Source organism: Hippopotamus amphibius, chromosome 2, assembly GCF_030028045.1.
Source record: "Hippopotamus amphibius kiboko isolate mHipAmp2 chromosome 2, mHipAmp2.hap2, whole genome shotgun sequence".
NCBI classification, from domain to species: Eukaryota; Metazoa; Chordata; class Mammalia; order Artiodactyla; family Hippopotamidae; genus Hippopotamus; species Hippopotamus amphibius.
The window spans coordinates 38,074,243-38,091,142 of NC_080187.1; the positions used below are offsets into that span (position 1 = coordinate 38,074,243).

General features: G+C 53.0%; 1 protein-coding gene across 2 annotated transcripts in view; it reads left to right on the forward strand.

Moving 5' to 3' along the window:
• The window catches only part of TLN1 (talin 1), a 31,862-nt gene extending 19,995 nt beyond the window's left edge, over positions 1–11,867 (forward strand). For both annotated transcript variants that reach the window (XM_057724952.1, XM_057724953.1), the window contains 24 exons: positions 855–998; positions 1,474–1,635; positions 1,873–2,013; positions 2,106–2,287; positions 2,484–2,616; positions 2,830–2,931; positions 3,020–3,190; positions 3,278–3,427; positions 3,535–3,636; positions 3,716–3,835; positions 4,617–4,763; positions 4,922–5,088; positions 5,198–5,381; positions 5,472–5,597; positions 5,691–5,807; positions 8,816–9,001; positions 9,134–9,241; positions 9,748–9,853; positions 10,055–10,179; positions 10,278–10,403; positions 10,534–10,596; positions 10,707–10,889; positions 11,041–11,169; positions 11,299–11,867. In XM_057724952.1, coding sequence (XP_057580935.1) covers positions 855–998; positions 1,474–1,635; positions 1,873–2,013; positions 2,106–2,287; positions 2,484–2,616; positions 2,830–2,931; positions 3,020–3,190; positions 3,278–3,427; positions 3,535–3,636; positions 3,716–3,835; positions 4,617–4,763; positions 4,922–5,088; positions 5,198–5,381; positions 5,472–5,597; positions 5,691–5,807; positions 8,816–9,001; positions 9,134–9,241; positions 9,748–9,853; positions 10,055–10,179; positions 10,278–10,403; positions 10,534–10,596; positions 10,707–10,889; positions 11,041–11,169; positions 11,299–11,424 — 3,300 coding nt within the window. In that variant the 3' untranslated portion in view covers positions 11,425–11,867. The remainder of the gene's footprint in view (positions 1–854; positions 999–1,473; positions 1,636–1,872; positions 2,014–2,105; positions 2,288–2,483; positions 2,617–2,829; positions 2,932–3,019; positions 3,191–3,277; positions 3,428–3,534; positions 3,637–3,715; positions 3,836–4,616; positions 4,764–4,921; positions 5,089–5,197; positions 5,382–5,471; positions 5,598–5,690; positions 5,808–8,815; positions 9,002–9,133; positions 9,242–9,747; positions 9,854–10,054; positions 10,180–10,277; positions 10,404–10,533; positions 10,597–10,706; positions 10,890–11,040; positions 11,170–11,298) is intronic.
• The last annotated feature ends 5,033 nt before the right edge of the window (positions 11,868–16,900 follow it).

Consider the following 16,900-nt stretch of genomic DNA (forward strand, 5'->3'; position numbering starts at 1 on the left):
AGAAGTCCCCACATAATTATTACTTTATTAGAACATTACCAGGGACTAAATTTCCAGTTACTTGTGTCACCACTTAACTTTGCCTTTTTCTACATTAGGAAGTGTAAAACGATCTATTAGCTCAGAGTACTTTGCTTTCATATATGAATCCTTAAAACAAACTGGCTTGATAGCTCATCATCTCAGACTGTTTCCCTGAACACCTGTCGTCCTCCTCCTTCAATCTTCCTACCACCCTGTGCCCTGTTCTGTTGGGTTGCCTGCTCTATATGGTTTGACTTATTTCTGGAAAAGCATGAAGAGGAAAAAGCAAAGCTACCATGTGTTGGGTGACGTAAGAATCAAACCTTCCAAGCAAACAGTTTTTGGCAACCATTATACCCATTCCTTTCCTCTTTCTGAATCTGTGTGGCTTGGAGATATTGTGTTATTTAGCCTAACAGTCTCCATAGTTTTACAACCGTCTCTAAAAGAGGCTGTGTGTGTGTCTGTGTGTGTGGCTTTAAAACTTTTTTTACTGCTACGTACAGTAAGCAGTACTTTTCACCTTAAGACCAGGCATACAAACACACATGTAGATAGAATTTTAATAAAAGCTTACTGTGTGTCTTTACTTTTTTTTTTTTTTTTTTTTTACTTTTTTAATCTTCTGAAATGTTTGAACACATTTAACACAACAGGAGAGGTTTTTTTCCCTCTTTCATAGTGTAACTATAGCTTGCTCATAGACCTCCACTCACATAGACCCCTGGGCACTAAACTCACCCCAGCTCCCCTTTGTCCCTACTGTCAGCATTCAAGTCCCACCTAAGGGATGTTCCTTGTTCCTCACCCCACCTCTTCTCTCTCCCCAGGCTGCATATCTGGTTGGCGTCTCTGACCCCAGCAGCCAGGCTGGACAGCAAGGGCTGGTGGAGCCCACGCAGTTTGCGCGAGCAAACCAGGCGATTCAGATGGCCTGCCAGAGTCTGGGAGAGCCTGGCTGCACCCAGGCCCAGGTGACTCGGGGGACAAGCACCGTGGACAAGCCTGGGGAAGGCTGCTGAGCCTGGCTAGACCCGCCCGGTGGGGGAAGAGGGAGGTGCAGGCCGTGTGGGGAAGGCGAGGGTGGGAGCCAGCTCTGACCTGACCCCGCAGCTCCTCTGGGGCATTGTCTTCCCTGCCTTGCTTCCCATCAGTCCCTCCGTCACTGCCAAGCTCACCACCTCTCTATGGATGTTTGAGCTCACACTCCTGCTGAGCCTGTTACTGTTTCTCCATTAGCATGTTGGCTTTTCATCTTCCTTTCCTCACCCCCTGCTCATCTTTCAGTATCTCTGCCTCCCAGATCTTGACTTGCCAGGTGACTCTGTCTTTCCTAATTAGACTTCTAAAGGTATTGCTCTCCATCCTCCAAGCTAAAGGGGCTGCTCCCCGGCGTGGCCACTTACCTCCTGCCCTCATCGTGGCTATTCCATGTTTCTGTCTCCTCAGGTGCTCTCTGCAGCCACCATTGTGGCCAAACACACGTCTGCACTGTGTAACAGCTGCCGTCTGGCTTCTGCCCGTACCGCCAATCCTACTGCCAAGCGTCAGTTTGTACAGTCAGCCAAGGAGGTGGCCAACAGCACGGCCAATCTTGTCAAGACCATCAAGGTTCCCAGTGTTTGAATTCTCAGCCTCTCCCTGACCTGTCCCGTCTTCTCTCCCCTGACCCCTTCGTCATTCCCTGAGTTCTCTACCAAATCCCACCTGCCTGAGCCCAAGGCCTTTCCTATCTATGCCGGTCATCACCAGCCTCTCCCACACCCTTTAAGCTCAGGAGGGACACCTGGGCTGCACCACCTTTGTCTACAGTCCATCCTGAGGGCCTCCCTGTCACTCCCACTTCAGGCGCTGGACGGGGCCTTCACAGAGGAGAACCGTGCCCAGTGCCGAGCAGCAACGGCCCCTCTGCTGGAGGCTGTGGACAATCTGAGTGCCTTTGCATCCAACCCTGAATTCTCCAGCATTCCCGCCCAGATCAGCCCTGAGGTGAGGCAGGGTGAAGGCAGAGCTGGTGGGCCGCCTGCCACCTCATCTTCCCAGGAGTCTTGAGACTCACCTCCCTCCCTCCCCCTCCCCAGGGCCGGGCTGCCATGGAGCCCATTGTGATCTCTGCCAAGACAATGCTGGAGAGTGCCGGGGGCCTGATCCAGACAGCCCGGGCCCTGGCAGTCAATCCCCGGGACCCCCCTCGCTGGTCGGTGCTGGCTGGCCACTCCCGTACTGTCTCAGACTCCATCAAGAAGCTCATTACAAGCATGAGGTGTGAGGGGTGGGGTGGAGAACCGGTGTGACTGGGGGATATACGTTCTGACGGAACGGAGGGTTGGGCACTCAGGTGCAACGAGGAGGGATGGTGTTGGAGGACCCTGTCCAAGATGCAGGCTATACAGGGAAAGGCAGGTTCACCTCGTGTTAAAGGGACGTTCTTGGTGTTGGAGCCTGTGATGTGTCTGCAGGGACAAGGCTCCAGGGCAGCTGGAGTGTGAGACGGCCATTGCAGCTCTGAACAGCTGTCTGCGGGACCTAGACCAGGCTTCCCTTGCCGCAGTCAGCCAGCAGCTTGCTCCACGTGAGGGAATCTCTCAAGAGGTGAGAGGGAAGGGGGTTCTATGAAAGGTGTCTGGGAGGAGGGATGGCAGGCTTGAGGAAGGTGGGAGATCTGGGAGTCGGCCTCCTAAAGACATCGAGGGCCTGGAACGTGCCAAGGCGGCTAGTTGGGTGTGGAAGGAAGTGTGGGGTCCTGTGCGACTAGAGGGTGCCTTGGCCGTTCACAGTCAGGGCTGAAGTTCGCTTCCTTCCCAGGCCTTGCACACCCAGATGCTCACCGCAGTGCAGGAGATCTCCCACCTTATTGAGCCGCTGGCCAGTGCTGCCCGGGCTGAAGCCTCCCAGCTGGGACACAAGGTACCTGGGGAGACACACGGGGAGTCTGCGATAGGGTGGACAAGGATACCTGGCCTGGCTGACCCCCCATTCCAACCCCTTGCCTCAGGTGTCCCAGATGGCCCAGTACTTTGAGCCACTCACCCTGGCTGCGGTGGGTGCTGCCTCCAAGACCCTGAGCCACCCACAGCAGATGGCACTCCTGGACCAGACCAAAACCTTGGCCGAGTCTGCCCTGCAGTTGCTGTACACAGCCAAGGAGGCTGGCGGTAACCCTAAGGTACTGAGGGCTGGGTCGAGGGGCTGCTACTGTAGTAAGAGAAGCAGGAACAACCAGGCACCCAAACTCACTCACTCTGCCCCACAGCAAGCAGCTCACACCCAGGAAGCCCTGGAGGAGGCTGTACAGATGATGACAGAGGCCGTGGAGGACCTGACAACCACCCTCAACGAGGCAGCCAGTGCTGCCGGGGTCGTCGGCGGCATGGTGGACTCCATCACCCAGGCCATCAACCAGGTTGGGGTCTTGGGGTGCCTGTGGACGGAGCCTACTGTGGACCAGGGTCCCTGAGCCCAGTGGCAGAGACCAACGATCTTCCCCCTTCCCCCATTCTCCCCCCTCAGCTAGATGAAGGGCCAATGGGTGAACCAGAAGGTTCCTTCGTGGATTACCAGACGACGATGGTGCGGACAGCCAAGGCCATTGCTGTCACCGTTCAGGAGATGGTGAGTGTGGGAGAGAATGAGAGGCCTGCTCTTGAAGAGCTGAGTTTGGATATAACGTCACTTCTTCCACTATCACCAGGTAACCAAGTCAAACAGCAGCCCTGAGGAGCTGGGCCCTCTCGCTAACCAGCTGACCAGTGACTATGGCCGTCTGGCCTCCCAGGCCAAGCCTGCGGCTGTGGCTGCTGAAAATGAAGAGGTAACTTGACGGGCCCGAGGCCACCTTCAGAAGGTTCTGACCTTCCCCCTGCGCCTCACAGAAAACCCCAGAGGCGTGCCCCTCGGCCCATCGTGTCAGCCTCTGGATTTCCCCCCTTCACCCCCTCGGGTCTTTCATAGAAAGGGGAACTCATCCTTAGGGCCCCTCCACGAAAGAGTGCTCAGGGCTCCGCGTGGGGACGGGATCAAGGCCTTCAGTCACGGGGATGAGGGAGGCAGCCCAGGATCTAGAGTTTTCCTGGTTTGCCACTGTTTCCTCTACTGACCCTCCTCTGGGGCTGTGGCTGCTGCTCTGCTGTGCTGCAAGCCTGTGTTCCCTTCCTAGTTCTTCTGTGTTGCCAAGCCCTGAAGCGCTTCCTTCCCTAAGCTCCTGGCTTTCCAAGAAAGCACGTAATTGGATCTTAGCATGACACACCTAATCCCCAAGCGCACACCCCACCACAGCCGCGCACGGGCCACGTCGTAAGCTGTGGCCTCTGGTTCAGACGCCCCAGCACGGAGCGCTTCTCCCCCTCCTCCTCACTGTGCTTGACACAGTCCTCACGGCTGGTGCCCACAGGCTAGTGTCTTCTGTGCGTGGCGGGGGGTGCCCTCCTGACTGAAGGCTGTGAAACAGCACAGGTCTGTGCTGGGCACTTTTTCTCACGACCTCTTTAGTTTGCAGTGCATATTTTTTTAGGTCCTTAGTGACTCCTCCGAGCACAGTGGACACACCCACGAGCCTTTTGTAAAATCCATCTCCCTTTTTCATCTGCTCACAGATAGGTGCCCACATCAAGCACCGGGTTCAGGAACTGGGGCACGGCTGTGCTGCTCTGGTCACCAAGGCAGGCGCCCTGCAGTGCAGCCCCAGCGACGCCTACACCAAGAAGGAGCTCATAGAGTGTGCCCGGAGGGTCTCTGAGAAGGTGACTGGGCTCATCCCCACGGACTGGGGGCCGGGCTCCCCAGCCCTGCGGCCTTCCCATCCTCCCCCAACCTTCCCAGCCCTCTCCTCTGTCCCTTCTCCAGCCTTTCCCTTTCACGGGGCACCTACCACAGTCACCACGGGACTCTCCTCCCCCAGGTCTCCCACGTGCTGGCTGCGCTCCAGGCTGGGAACCGTGGCACCCAGGCCTGCATCACGGCGGCCAGTGCTGTGTCCGGCATCATCGCCGACCTCGACACCACCATCATGTTCGCGACCGCCGGCACGCTCAATCGCGAGGGGGCTGAGACTTTCGCTGACCACCGGTGAGGAAGGAACTGGGCCTCATGGAGGCAGGGTGGGGTTTGGGCCAGAAGAGGCTGGAGGGGCCGGGGGAGGCCTGAGAAGCGCTGACTGGGCTGGGCCCTCCCCTAGGGAGGGCATTCTGAAGACTGCAAAGGTGCTGGTGGAGGACACCAAGGTCCTGGTGCAGAATGCAGCTGGGAGCCAGGAGAAGTTGGCACAGGCTGCCCAGTCCTCCGTGGCTACCATCACCCGCCTCGCTGACGTGGTCAAGCTGGGTGCAGCCAGCCTGGGAGCCGAGGACCCAGAGACCCAGGTATCCACCTGACACCTCTAATTCTGGGCAGAAGCACTTCCTATTCCCCCTTTTCTTCCCACAGACCAGAGCCTCTGCTCTCCCACACAGGTGGTGCTGATCAATGCCGTGAAAGATGTGGCCAAGGCCCTGGGAGACCTCATCAGTGCAACAAAGGCTGCAGCTGGCAAAGTTGGGGATGACCCTGCTGTGTGGCAGCTCAAGAACTCTGCCAAGGTCGGAGGAAACGAGGGGGAGGGAGCAGATCAACGTGCTTCCTCCCGTTCCTTAAAACGATCCCTCCTTCCCTCCCTCCTCTGATGTCTTCAGGTGATGGTGACCAATGTGACATCACTGCTCAAGACTGTGAAAGCTGTGGAGGATGAGGCCACAAAAGGCACACGGGCCTTGGAGGCAACCACAGAGCACATACGGCAGGAACTGGCGGTGAGCACCAGTCTGGGGCCTCAGGGGCTTGGGTCGGAGAGCAGGGTCGTGATCGGTTGTGAACTTGTGCCGCACACACACTCACAGAGATGTGGACACTCACACAGTCTCCTGCTCGTTGCCAGACTTCTTACTCGAGCTGCACTTCTGTCTTCCCCTTCCTCACCTATTTCCCGCCTATTCGACACCTACCTTCTTTCATCCCCCCACCCCCCCACTTTCTCTGGTCACCAGTGGCCTCTTAGTTGCCACATTCAGTGGCTGCTTCTTGTCCTTCATCGTCTTCAAACATTTCCAAAACGTTGACATGTTGACTCCCTCAACAAGGCTCTCTTCGGCCTTTTTTTTTTTATTTTGGCTGCATTGGATGTTTGTTGCTGCGTGCAGGCTTTCTCCAGTTGTGGTGAGCGGGGGGTTACTCTTCACTGCGGTGTGCAGGCTCTTTATTGTGGTGGCTTCTCTTATTGCAGAGCAGAGGCTCTAGGTGTGTGGGCTTCAGTAGTTGTGGCACTTGGGCTTAGTAGTTGTGGCTCATGGGCTCTAGAGTGCAGGCTCAGTAGTTGCAGCGCGTGGGTTTGGTTTCTCCACAGCATGTAGGATCTTCCCGGACCAGGGCTCGAACCCATGTCCCCCTGCATTGGCAGGCGGATTCTTAACCACTGTGCCACCAGGGATGCCCCTTCCTTTGGCCTTCTTGACACTGGCTTTTCTCTTGCCTCCCGTGTCTCTTCTACAGTCGTCATTGAATCACCTTCAACCTAGTAAACCTAGAGGGCTTCCCAAAACTGCACAGATCGCCCTCTTACTCTGTCTTCTTCTTTGGCAAGTTTAACCACTCTCATTATTGTTCTCTAACAAGTTGACTTCCAATTCTGAGTTTAGCTATTTTCAGCTGCCTGTTTGACATCAGCACCAAGATGCAGTGCCTCCCAACCAGCTGTTCTTCCTTAGGTGCTGCTTCCCACTAACGATGGTAACAGCCTCCTGGTCCTGAAGGTTCCCTCGTCGTCATCTTTGACTTCACTGCCTTACTCACCATATGCAGGCCATTGCCAGGTCCTGCCAACCACCCTCCTCTGTTCTCTTTTCCTTTCATCCCTCTTCTCTGGGCCCACTGGCAGTGTTCTCCCTCACTTTGACTGCTGTGCCAGTTTTCTCCCTGGTCTCCCTGCCTTCCATCTCTGTCACTTTCATGTTTCCTACTCATCTTTCTTTTTTTTTTTTTTCATGATTTATCTACTTATTTATTTGGCTGCATTGGGTCTTAGTTGGGGCACATGGGATCTTTCTTTGCAGGCTCCACAGTGCGTGCACTCTGTAGTGGTGGCATGAGGGCTTAGCTGCCCTGTGGTATGTGGGATCTTAGTTCCCAGCCCAGGGCTGGAACCCATGTCCCCTGCGTTGGCAGGTGGGTTCTTAACCACTGCGCCCCCAGGGAAGCCCTCCTCTTCCTAACTTCTAAATCCATCTTTTTCATCTGTTTTCATCTCTCCTTGGAGATGTCTAAATTGAAATTCCTAACTTTCTGCCTCCCAGACCTGATCATTCCCTCACCTTTCCCGTATCAGTAAATGGCACCTTTTAGTAGCTCAGTTCATAAAGCTAGAAACCCAGCTTTAACATCTTTCTCCTGCTCCCCACATCTGAGCCCATCCGCAGTTCTTTTAGTGCTCCCTCCAAATAGATCTCATTTTCTTTTTCCCATCTCTGCTACCACCATCTTGTCCAAACCGTCATCACTCCTTAGCTGTGTTTATGTGATAGCATCTATCTAATCTCCCTGCTTCCCTACTCAACCCCTCCAATCCATCCTCTCTACATGGTAGTCAGATAATTTTTTTTTTTGGCCATGCCCTGAAGCTTGTGGGATCTTAGTTCCCCGACCAGGGACTGAACCTGGGGCCATGGCAGTGAAGTTACCAAGTCCTAACCACTGGACCTCCAGGGAATTCCCAGAATAATCTTTTAAAAATATAAGTCAGGTTATGTCACTTCAGTACTTACAACCCTTTGGTGACTGCCCTGGCATCTGTGGCAAAATCCAGTCTCCTTACCATCGCCTTCCAGGCCCCAGGGCCCCTGCCGACTTCCCCAGTCTCTCCTACCCTGCTCTCCCCACCTCTCAGGCCTCAGGCCCGCCGCATCTCAGCTCCGCCCACTGCAGGCCCTTGCTCTTGCTCGCCTCCAGCTTTTTGAACATCTGGCTCCTTCTAATCCTTTAGGCTTCAGCTTCAACATCCCCTCCTGCAGAGGCCTTCCCTGACCACCTTTCTGAAAAAGGACTTCCTTTTTCTTTCTCATCACAGCACCCTCTTATTTTCCTTTACAGTCTGGTTTCTCTGCTTGTTTACCTACTTATAATCTGTATCCAAAACCAGAATGTAAACTCCCCGTGAGAGCAAGGACCTTGTCTGCCTTATCCCCCATTGTGTCCTTAGCACCTCACACAGAATCTGCCACCTAGCTGATCTTTAGTAATTTGCTGAATGAACACATACATCAAAATATGTTTATGACTTTTACATATTATGTGAAATTCTAACTTCCTTATTCTGATATTCAAGGCCCCAACAATCTTTTCTCTGTCATCCTTGTATTCTAGAACATTCCATGATACTGGCCCACTTGACATCCTGGTTATTCATGCTCTACCACTTACCTAAAATGCCCTCCTGTTATCTGTATCTCTTAAGATCCAGCATCTTGCCCACCTTCACCACTTACCCTGTCAAGGGTTCCCTTTAGTTTAGGAATGAAAACACAGCTCAGAGGTACTTCTTTAATTTCAAACAAATAAACTCTCCCTGATCACTGCAGTCAGAAGTGATGACCAGCTGCCTTCTATTATATTAGCTGTGAATGTGTGAAAGTCTCCAAGCCCTTGACCTATGATAAATATTCAGTGAATGCGTGTTGAATGAACACATGGATGAATGAACCAATCACATGACTACTGCATTGTCTCACAGCCTCACTGTAGAATTTTTCTTCTTGTTCTACCCCAACAGGTCTTCTGTTCCCCAGAGCCACCTGCCAAGACCTCTACCCCAGAAGATTTCATCCGCATGACCAAGGGTATCACCATGGCAACAGCCAAGGCTGTTGCCGCTGGGAACTCCTGTCGCCAGGAGGATGTCATTGCCACAGCCAATCTAAGTCGCCGTGCGATCGCAGATATGCTCCGGGCTTGCAAGGTAGAAATCCTGGTGATGAGGTAGAAGTTTGAGGCATTGAGGCAGCTTTAGGGTAGGGGGGGAACTACAGGGACTTAGGGGACTGGGAGCTCCCAAAGGATCCTAGAGCTAACATATTACTCTGTGGTATAGGAAGCAGCTTACCACCCAGAAGTGGCCCCTGATGTGCGACTTCGAGCCCTGCACTATGGCCGGGAATGTGCTAATGGCTACCTGGAACTGCTGGACCACGTGTTGCTGGTAAGGCGGGAGCTGTCTGCTCCTCACACCAGCCTCCCTGAATACGCAGTCCTCTTCCCAGCAGCCTCAGACCCCACTCTCTAATTTTTTGTTCACATCTCCCCCCGACCCCACCATCTATTCCCCAAATCTGTTCTTACTTCCAAGTCTCCCTTCCACTGGGGCCCCATCAGTCTTAGCATCTTTGGTTCTCCCACTCACCTCTTCTTCTTTCTCTTATCTCTTTTCCCACCTGGCCTCCCCCTTCTGTCCCTCGTCATCTCCTTTCTTCTCATTTCATCATTCTCCTTGCTCCTTGTCAGCCGGTGAGTGACACACAGCCCCACTGTCTTCACCACGCATGCAGTGTGATACCTGGAGTGCACCTGGAGAGGCTGTGTGGAGTTTGAGGCTGAGGCTGTGGTGTGGAGCGGTCTAGGAATGGGGATTGGGGGGGGGCGTGGTCTGCCCTTTTTCAAAGGCCCAGGTAGAAACTAAGATCTGATGTTCTCTGCTCCCTTCCCCAGACCCTGCAGAAGCCAAGCCCAGACTTGAAGCAGCAGTTGACGGGGCACTCAAAGCGCGTGGCCGGTTCAGTCACTGAGCTCATCCAGGCTGCTGAGGCCATGAAGGGTGAGGGGTGACCAGGGGCAGAGAGGGGAGGGAAACCCTTGTCCCGGGGACATCTCTACTTCCGGGTAGTCTGCTCGGAGCTGGCCTCTGCCCATAGTCCCCACAGATGCCAGGGCCCTGGTGATAGTAACCATGCTGGCCCAGTGCTCCTGACCTCCCTGCTCTGCCTTAGCCTCTTCCTTCCCCGCTTCCTCCCACCAGGAACAGAATGGGTGGACCCAGAGGACCCCACAGTCATTGCTGAGAATGAGCTCCTGGGAGCTGCGGCTGCCATTGAGGCAGCAGCCAAAAAGCTGGAGCAGCTGAAGCCCCGGGCCAAACCCAAGGTCAGTCTTGCTCCCTCCCCGCTGCCCTCAGAACGTCTGCACCTTCAGCCCTCTCTTACTTTGCATCTCTCTCTGCAAACTTTATCTCTTCTTCGCAGGAGGCGGATGAGTCCTTGAACTTTGAGGAGCAGATCCTAGAAGCTGCCAAATCCATCGCAGCAGCCACCAGTGCCCTGGTGAAGGCTGCATCAGCCGCCCAGAGGGAACTGGTGGCCCAAGGGAAGGTAAGGGCTCGGATACCCAGAAGAAAGGGGACAGTGGGAGCTTCGCTGTCCACACCTGCATTGTAGCCAGGGGGCTCTTAGGACCTGCGGAGAGCACAGGCCTAAGCAGGCTCCCTGCCTTCCTCCACAGGTGGGCGCCATTCCAGCCAATGCACTGGATGATGGGCAGTGGTCCCAGGGCCTCATTTCTGCTGTGAGTGTGTCACTCCCCCTACCTCCCGCTGAGCTTCAGAGACTTGAGAAGGCTGGAGAGGGGATGGACCAGGGCAAGAAGCTCATTTTAATCAAATCTCTCTGCTTCAGGCCCGGATGGTGGCTGCAGCCACCAACAATCTGTGCGAGGCAGCCAATGCAGCTGTCCAAGGCCACGCCAGCCAGGAGAAGCTCATCTCATCAGCCAAGCAGGTCGCTGCCTCCACAGCTCAGCTCCTCGTGGCCTGCAAGGTCAAGGCTGACCAGGACTCTGAGGCAATGAAGCGGCTTCAGGTGAGGAGCTCTGACCCATCCCATTATATGTTGAACTGTGCTGCTTTATAAACTGTCACCCCCAAGACACGCTTTTTGTGAGGGAGTTTAGGGACTCTCTCAGCTGGGACCCTACCTGAGTTCTCAACTCACGTCCCCTCTCTCTGGCCAGGCTGCCGGCAATGCAGTGAAGCGAGCCTCGGATAACCTGGTGAAGGCGGCACAGAAGGCTGCAGCCTTTGAAGAGCAGGAGAATGAGACAGTGGTGGTGAAGGAGAAGATGGTCGGGGGCATTGCCCAGGTAAGCTCTGCCCTGGATACTTGGAGGGATACTGTCAGCAGGGCAGTCACGATGCCCGTGCCAGTCCCAGCTCCCCTAAACCATAATGCACACGCTCACTGAACTGAGTCCCTGGTCTCTGTCCCTCAGATCATTGCTGCCCAAGAAGAGATGCTTCGGAAGGAACGAGAGCTGGAAGAGGCGCGGAAGAAACTGGCGCAGATCCGGCAGCAGCAGTACAAGTTCCTGCCTTCAGAGCTTCGAGATGAGCACTAGGGCAGCCGCTTCTGTGTAACGCAGACCCAGCCCAGAGACTGTGCCTGCCACTACCAAAGCCTTCTGGGCTGTCGGGCCCAGCCTGCCCAACCCCAGCACTCCCCAAAGTGCCTGCCAGACCCCGGGCCTGGCCGTGTCCAGTCCCGCTGCACATCCCCCATCCCTTCCCGACTCCAAGTGCCTTCGTGCCCTAGGGCCCCCCAAGTGCCTGTCCTTCCCCAGAGTATTAACGCTCCGAGAGTATTATTAACGCTGCTGTACCTCAGTCTGAACCTGCCAGGGCCCCAGCCCGCTCCACCCTGCCAGCAGCTTCCAGCCAGTCCCCACAGCCTCTGCTCTACTCATCCTTTTTTATACTATCTAGCCCCACTCCCAGCTACGTGTGGGGGCCGTGGGGATGTAAGCCCCAAACAGGTCATGCTCCAATAAAGGTGGTTCTGCCTGCAGCCTCTGCCTGGCTTCATGAGGAGATGCCCCCCAGGGCAGGGGCAGAGAGAGTGGGATTGAGTTCTGTACCCAGCTTGATCTGACTCAGAAATGGAGTGGCGGCAGACTGGCAGTCTGCCCTGAGGCCCCTTCCTTCTCCTTGCACGCAGATCCCTAAAGCCATCCTACTCAGGAAGCTGTCCCCGAGGAGTGGCTCTCCTGTTGTCCCCATCTCACTGGCCAGCGCCTACGCCTCACCACGTGTCATTCCTCTGTTGCTGGGACAGCAGCTGCCACTGCTCTTTGTGGCTACAAGGGACACTGTTTGTCACTGCTCAGAGTATATGAACAAATCCAGCCTCTAGCCAAATCCAAATTTTCAAAAAGCAGCTTTGCTGACGATAAGCCTATGGATACAAGTGTCTGAGCCTAAGAGAACTATGGCCACAGATTTGGTTGAGGCAGTTAACAAGCAAAAAATCCAACCTGAGGCTGCCTCAGGTAGGCTCAACTGCTGACCGGGGTGGGCACTTCCGGGTCCTCCCAGGCCTTGCTGCTACACCTGCCTAGAACAGCACTAGAAGAAAAGGAACTGAAAAAGCTGGACCCAAGTGTGAGGCCGCATAATCAGGAGCCAGAGCTCCCCTAGTGGCCAGGCAGGTGCTGGCAGCCCTGTCCAGGCTGCCCTGCTAACCTGGAGGTTGAGTGGAGGGAGGCAGTCAGGGAGGTGGGTGCTGTGTGCTTCCCCTTCCTTCCACATCTGCGCACGCTGCCCACGCTGCATGGACCACCTGGCAGTCCTCTCAGATCTGCCACTATTTTCATGCATGATTCTTTAACCGGCCCTGTTTCCCAGGATGTTATTTCCTTGCTTCTCCCTCCAAGTAGAACACAAATACCACCCATCTGCTGCTACTCTGTCAGCACCTTGAAGCCATGACATCTACTCCTACCCCATTAGAGTAAGCTTAAAGCAGACAGAATTACTTTGTCCTCCCCAGGGCAGCCCATTAGGGGAGGTGCTGACTTCCTACCATCATTCCTGTCACCTGTGATTAATTCATTCAATATTTACTAAGCCATGCCCATGCTAAGCACTGGAAAATAGAGATGTGTTATCACCTTTCTGACGCAGACTAGCAACTGCAGCGGCCCTCTAACCCCAGATTCAATGTCCTAGCATCGTTGAGGACCTCAGAGATCAAATCCCTTTTACAACTTCCCCGACAAGTGGTAGTCCAGACTGTTTGAACTCCTCCAGCTATGAGCCCAGGACAGCTGCTGACTCCTGCTGCCACTTCCCTGCCATATCCTCAGGAACTGTGACCAATCACGTACCTCTTGCTAGTGATGCCTCGGGGAGCCTTCTGGGGAGAGACTTGAATACCGAATACCCATTAGACCAGCAGTTCTTAAAATGTGGTTGGCCCTCAGCCCCCTAGGGGTTCCCAAGACTCTTTCGGGGCTCCATAAGGTCAAGATTATTTTCATAATGATGTTAAGACATTTTCCTTTTTCACAGTGTCAACATTTGCACTGGCAGTGCAAGAACACTGGTGGGTAAACTGCCTTAGTACAAATCAAGGCAGTAGCCCAACTGTACTACAAATAGTCACTGTAGTCTTCACCACATGCACTAGCAATTTAAGAAATAAATGCTGGCTTCTTGCCTAAGAATGTTCTTGATGAAGCAATAAAAAATTATTAATTTTATTAAATCTTAGTCCTTTAGTAACAATCTTTTCAATATTCTGTGTGATTAACTGGGAAGTATGCATAGAGCACTTCTGCTGCACACCGAAGTATGATGGTGTCTCAAGGAAAGCACCTAGACGATTCTTTGAGTTGTGAGTTGAACTAGCTGCTTTTTCATGGAGCACCACATTTACAGGAATTTGCAGGAATGACTGACAGACAAACCATGGTTATCAGACTTGGGTATCTGGCAGATCTTTTCTCAAAAACAACCACCACCAAAAAAACAAACAAAACAAAAAACAGGGCTTCCCTGGTGGTGCAGTGGTTAAAAATTCGCCTGCCAATTCAGGGGACATAGGTTTGAGCCCTGGTCTGGGAAGATCCCACATGACTTGGAGCTACAAAGCTCATGCACCACAGCTACTGAGCCTGTGCTCTACAGACCTCAAGCCACAACTATTGAGCCCATGTGCCACAACTACTGAAGCCTGTGCACCTAGAGCCCGTGCTCCACAACAAGAGAAGCCACCACTATGAGAAGCCTGCGCACCGCAATGAAGAGTAGCCCCTGCTCACCACAACTAGAGAAAGCCCGTGCACAGCAACAAAGACCCAACACAGCCAATTAATTAATTAATTAAAAAAACAAAACCCAGAGTGTGTCACTTCAGGGAAAAACCTGACAGTACTTGTTGCCAATGATACAATTCAAGCTTTCAAGTGAAAATTAGAATTTTAGAAAACTTGTATCTGCCACCATGAGCTTTACAGCTTCCCCAAACTTAAACTTTTCTTTTGAAACCATCATGATTTTTTTTCTAATACATAATGAAATGTATTGACATTTGAAACATGTGCATAGCTCAGTGAATCATTTTCCAAATGACCAGTGTATGATGTTACAAAATTATCCAACCAAAGTGCAATACAGACTAATGGATTTTAATGAAACATTGTACAAAAAGGTTACTGATATGGTTTCAGGTTCTTCATTGCAACCAACCCTTAAGAGAACACCATCTGTCAAGTTTTGATGTAGTATCAAAGGTGAATATCCACCATTACCCCAAAAGGCTACAAATACCACTGAGCCTTGAACAACATGGGTTTGAATGGCCATAGTCCATTTATATGTGGGTCAATAGATATTTACTACAGTACTGCATGATCTGCGGTTGGTTGAATCCAGGGATGCAGAATCATGAATACAGAGGAACCGAGCATACAGAGTGTTAAATTACGGATTTTCAAGTTCACAGGCTCCTGTCTTGTTCAAGGGTCAGCTGTATACTATTCCCTTTTCCAACTATGTATCTGTGTGAGACTAGATTTTCTTCACATATAGTACTTCAAACAACAAACACACAGCAACAGATAGAAAGCTCAAGTAGATTTTGAGAACCCAGCTGTCCTCTATTAAGCCAGATATTAAAGAGATTTGCAAAAATGTAAAATAACTGAAATGCTCTCACTAATTTGGGGAGGTGAATATAGTTATTTCTTATTATGTTAACATGGTAATATATTAATGGGTTTGTTTCTGTTACTTTTAATGAATTAGTAACTATTGAAATTTTTTCTCAGTTTCCATCTTAATATGGTAAGTGTTGATAGATATAACCCACTCCAACAAAAGCTTTTTGGATCTTCAAACCTCACTCTCAATTTTTAAGAGTGTATGGGGTTCTAAGACAAAACAGTTTGAGAATTGCCCCATTAGACCATGAGTTCCCCTAGATCCACATAGTATCTTTGTGTATTCTGAATCTAGTTTACAAAAAATTCACCTGGCAAAGGTTTACCAAGTGCCAACTCCATGCCTGATGCTATGCTACACTGGGAATTCAGAACTGAAAAAGACAGTCCTCGTTCCGGAGACCAGTGGAGGAAGCAAGCAGATACAAGAACAGTTATAACAGGGACTATGAGAATGTTAGTTAGGAGCCTGCATCCAAAACACATACCTATGAGGAGGAGAGGGTGGGAGAGGGAAGGTGATAGGGAAGGCTTCCCAGAAAAGCTGACAACTTGGTCTGTCTTTACAGCCACCAGGAATCAGCCAACGGAAGAGCATTTTAGGGACACAGAGAACAGAATGCATAAAGGGGGAAGCTTTAAGAAAAGTATGGTATTTTCCAGCTCCTGCACTTAGCTCAGTATGAATGCTGCACAGAAGTACAAGTCTGTGTACTGGGGGTGAGGTTGGAAATGAAAGGAGGTAGAGCTAGAGAAGTAGGCAGAACCAAAGCAAAGGGCCTTATAGACCATATTAAGAGATGCGATTTTTATCATCAAAAGAGGGAGGGCAAAGGGAGGGGTTTTGGAGAAACTTTAAAAAAGATTGTAACAACGTCGAGGAGAGTTGGGGAACCAGGAGTAAGACCACAACAGACCCAGGCAGGAGGTAATATAAGGAGCTGCCCAAGGCAACCCCAGAAACTTCTGAGGAGGAACCTCATTTCTAGGAAGTAGAACCTACAGAATTAAGTGCATGTGGGAAGTGAGGGACAGGGGAGCTCCTGATTAACCCCAGGGGTCTGGCACTGGCTACAGGGTGGACGGAAGCGACTTTCAAGAGTTTGGGGAAAGCAGGGAGATGGCGTGAACATCGCGAGGTCAGCTTCGTTCCCTGTGCAGCAGCAGTCGGCTAAGCAGATCTAAATACATCTCTGAGCCCCCTCCCTCCCCGCCCCCACCTCGCCCGGGCCGGGACCGAGGGTTCCCACGGTTCCCACCCTGCCAGCAAAAGCCAGGCCTCCCACCCCTCAGCCCCTGGGGAGTGAGGCTTCCTCCGCCCGGTGTCCCCTTCGCCCCTCCAAGGCAGCTCTCCACTTCCTCTCCCCCCATCCCACCCCGAGGAAAAAACGAAAACAAACAGCCTCGTGCCGTGCCTCTGATGTCCCGACCCTAGGCCCCGGCTCCCGGAGCTCTTTTTGGCGGCGTCGGTCAGAGGGGACACCGCACCCCCAGCTCCCGACGCCCAGCAGCTCAGTAACGCTTACCCTCGCTCCTGCCTTCCTCGCCCCAGCCCGGCCCCGCCTCCCCACGGGAAACCTCCCAAAAAAGGGCAGAAAAGAAATTTCAGCATAAAGTTGGCTCACAAGGGAAGAGAGGAGAATCCGCCGGGAGAAGGGGAGGAGAAGGGAGGGCGCGCAGGGAAGCTGGGGGAAAGCGGGGGTGGGGGTGGGGTGAGTGGAGGGGAGCAAGGCAGGGACGGAGAGGGACGCGTCCCGGGTGGGGGTGGGGCGGGGAGCGCGCCGCGTCCTGCCCGGCAGAAGCCGCGTGGAAAGTATGCGGGGCACGTGGGGGGCGGGGCAGGCGGGGCGCGGAGCTGGGTTCCGAGGCCCGGCGA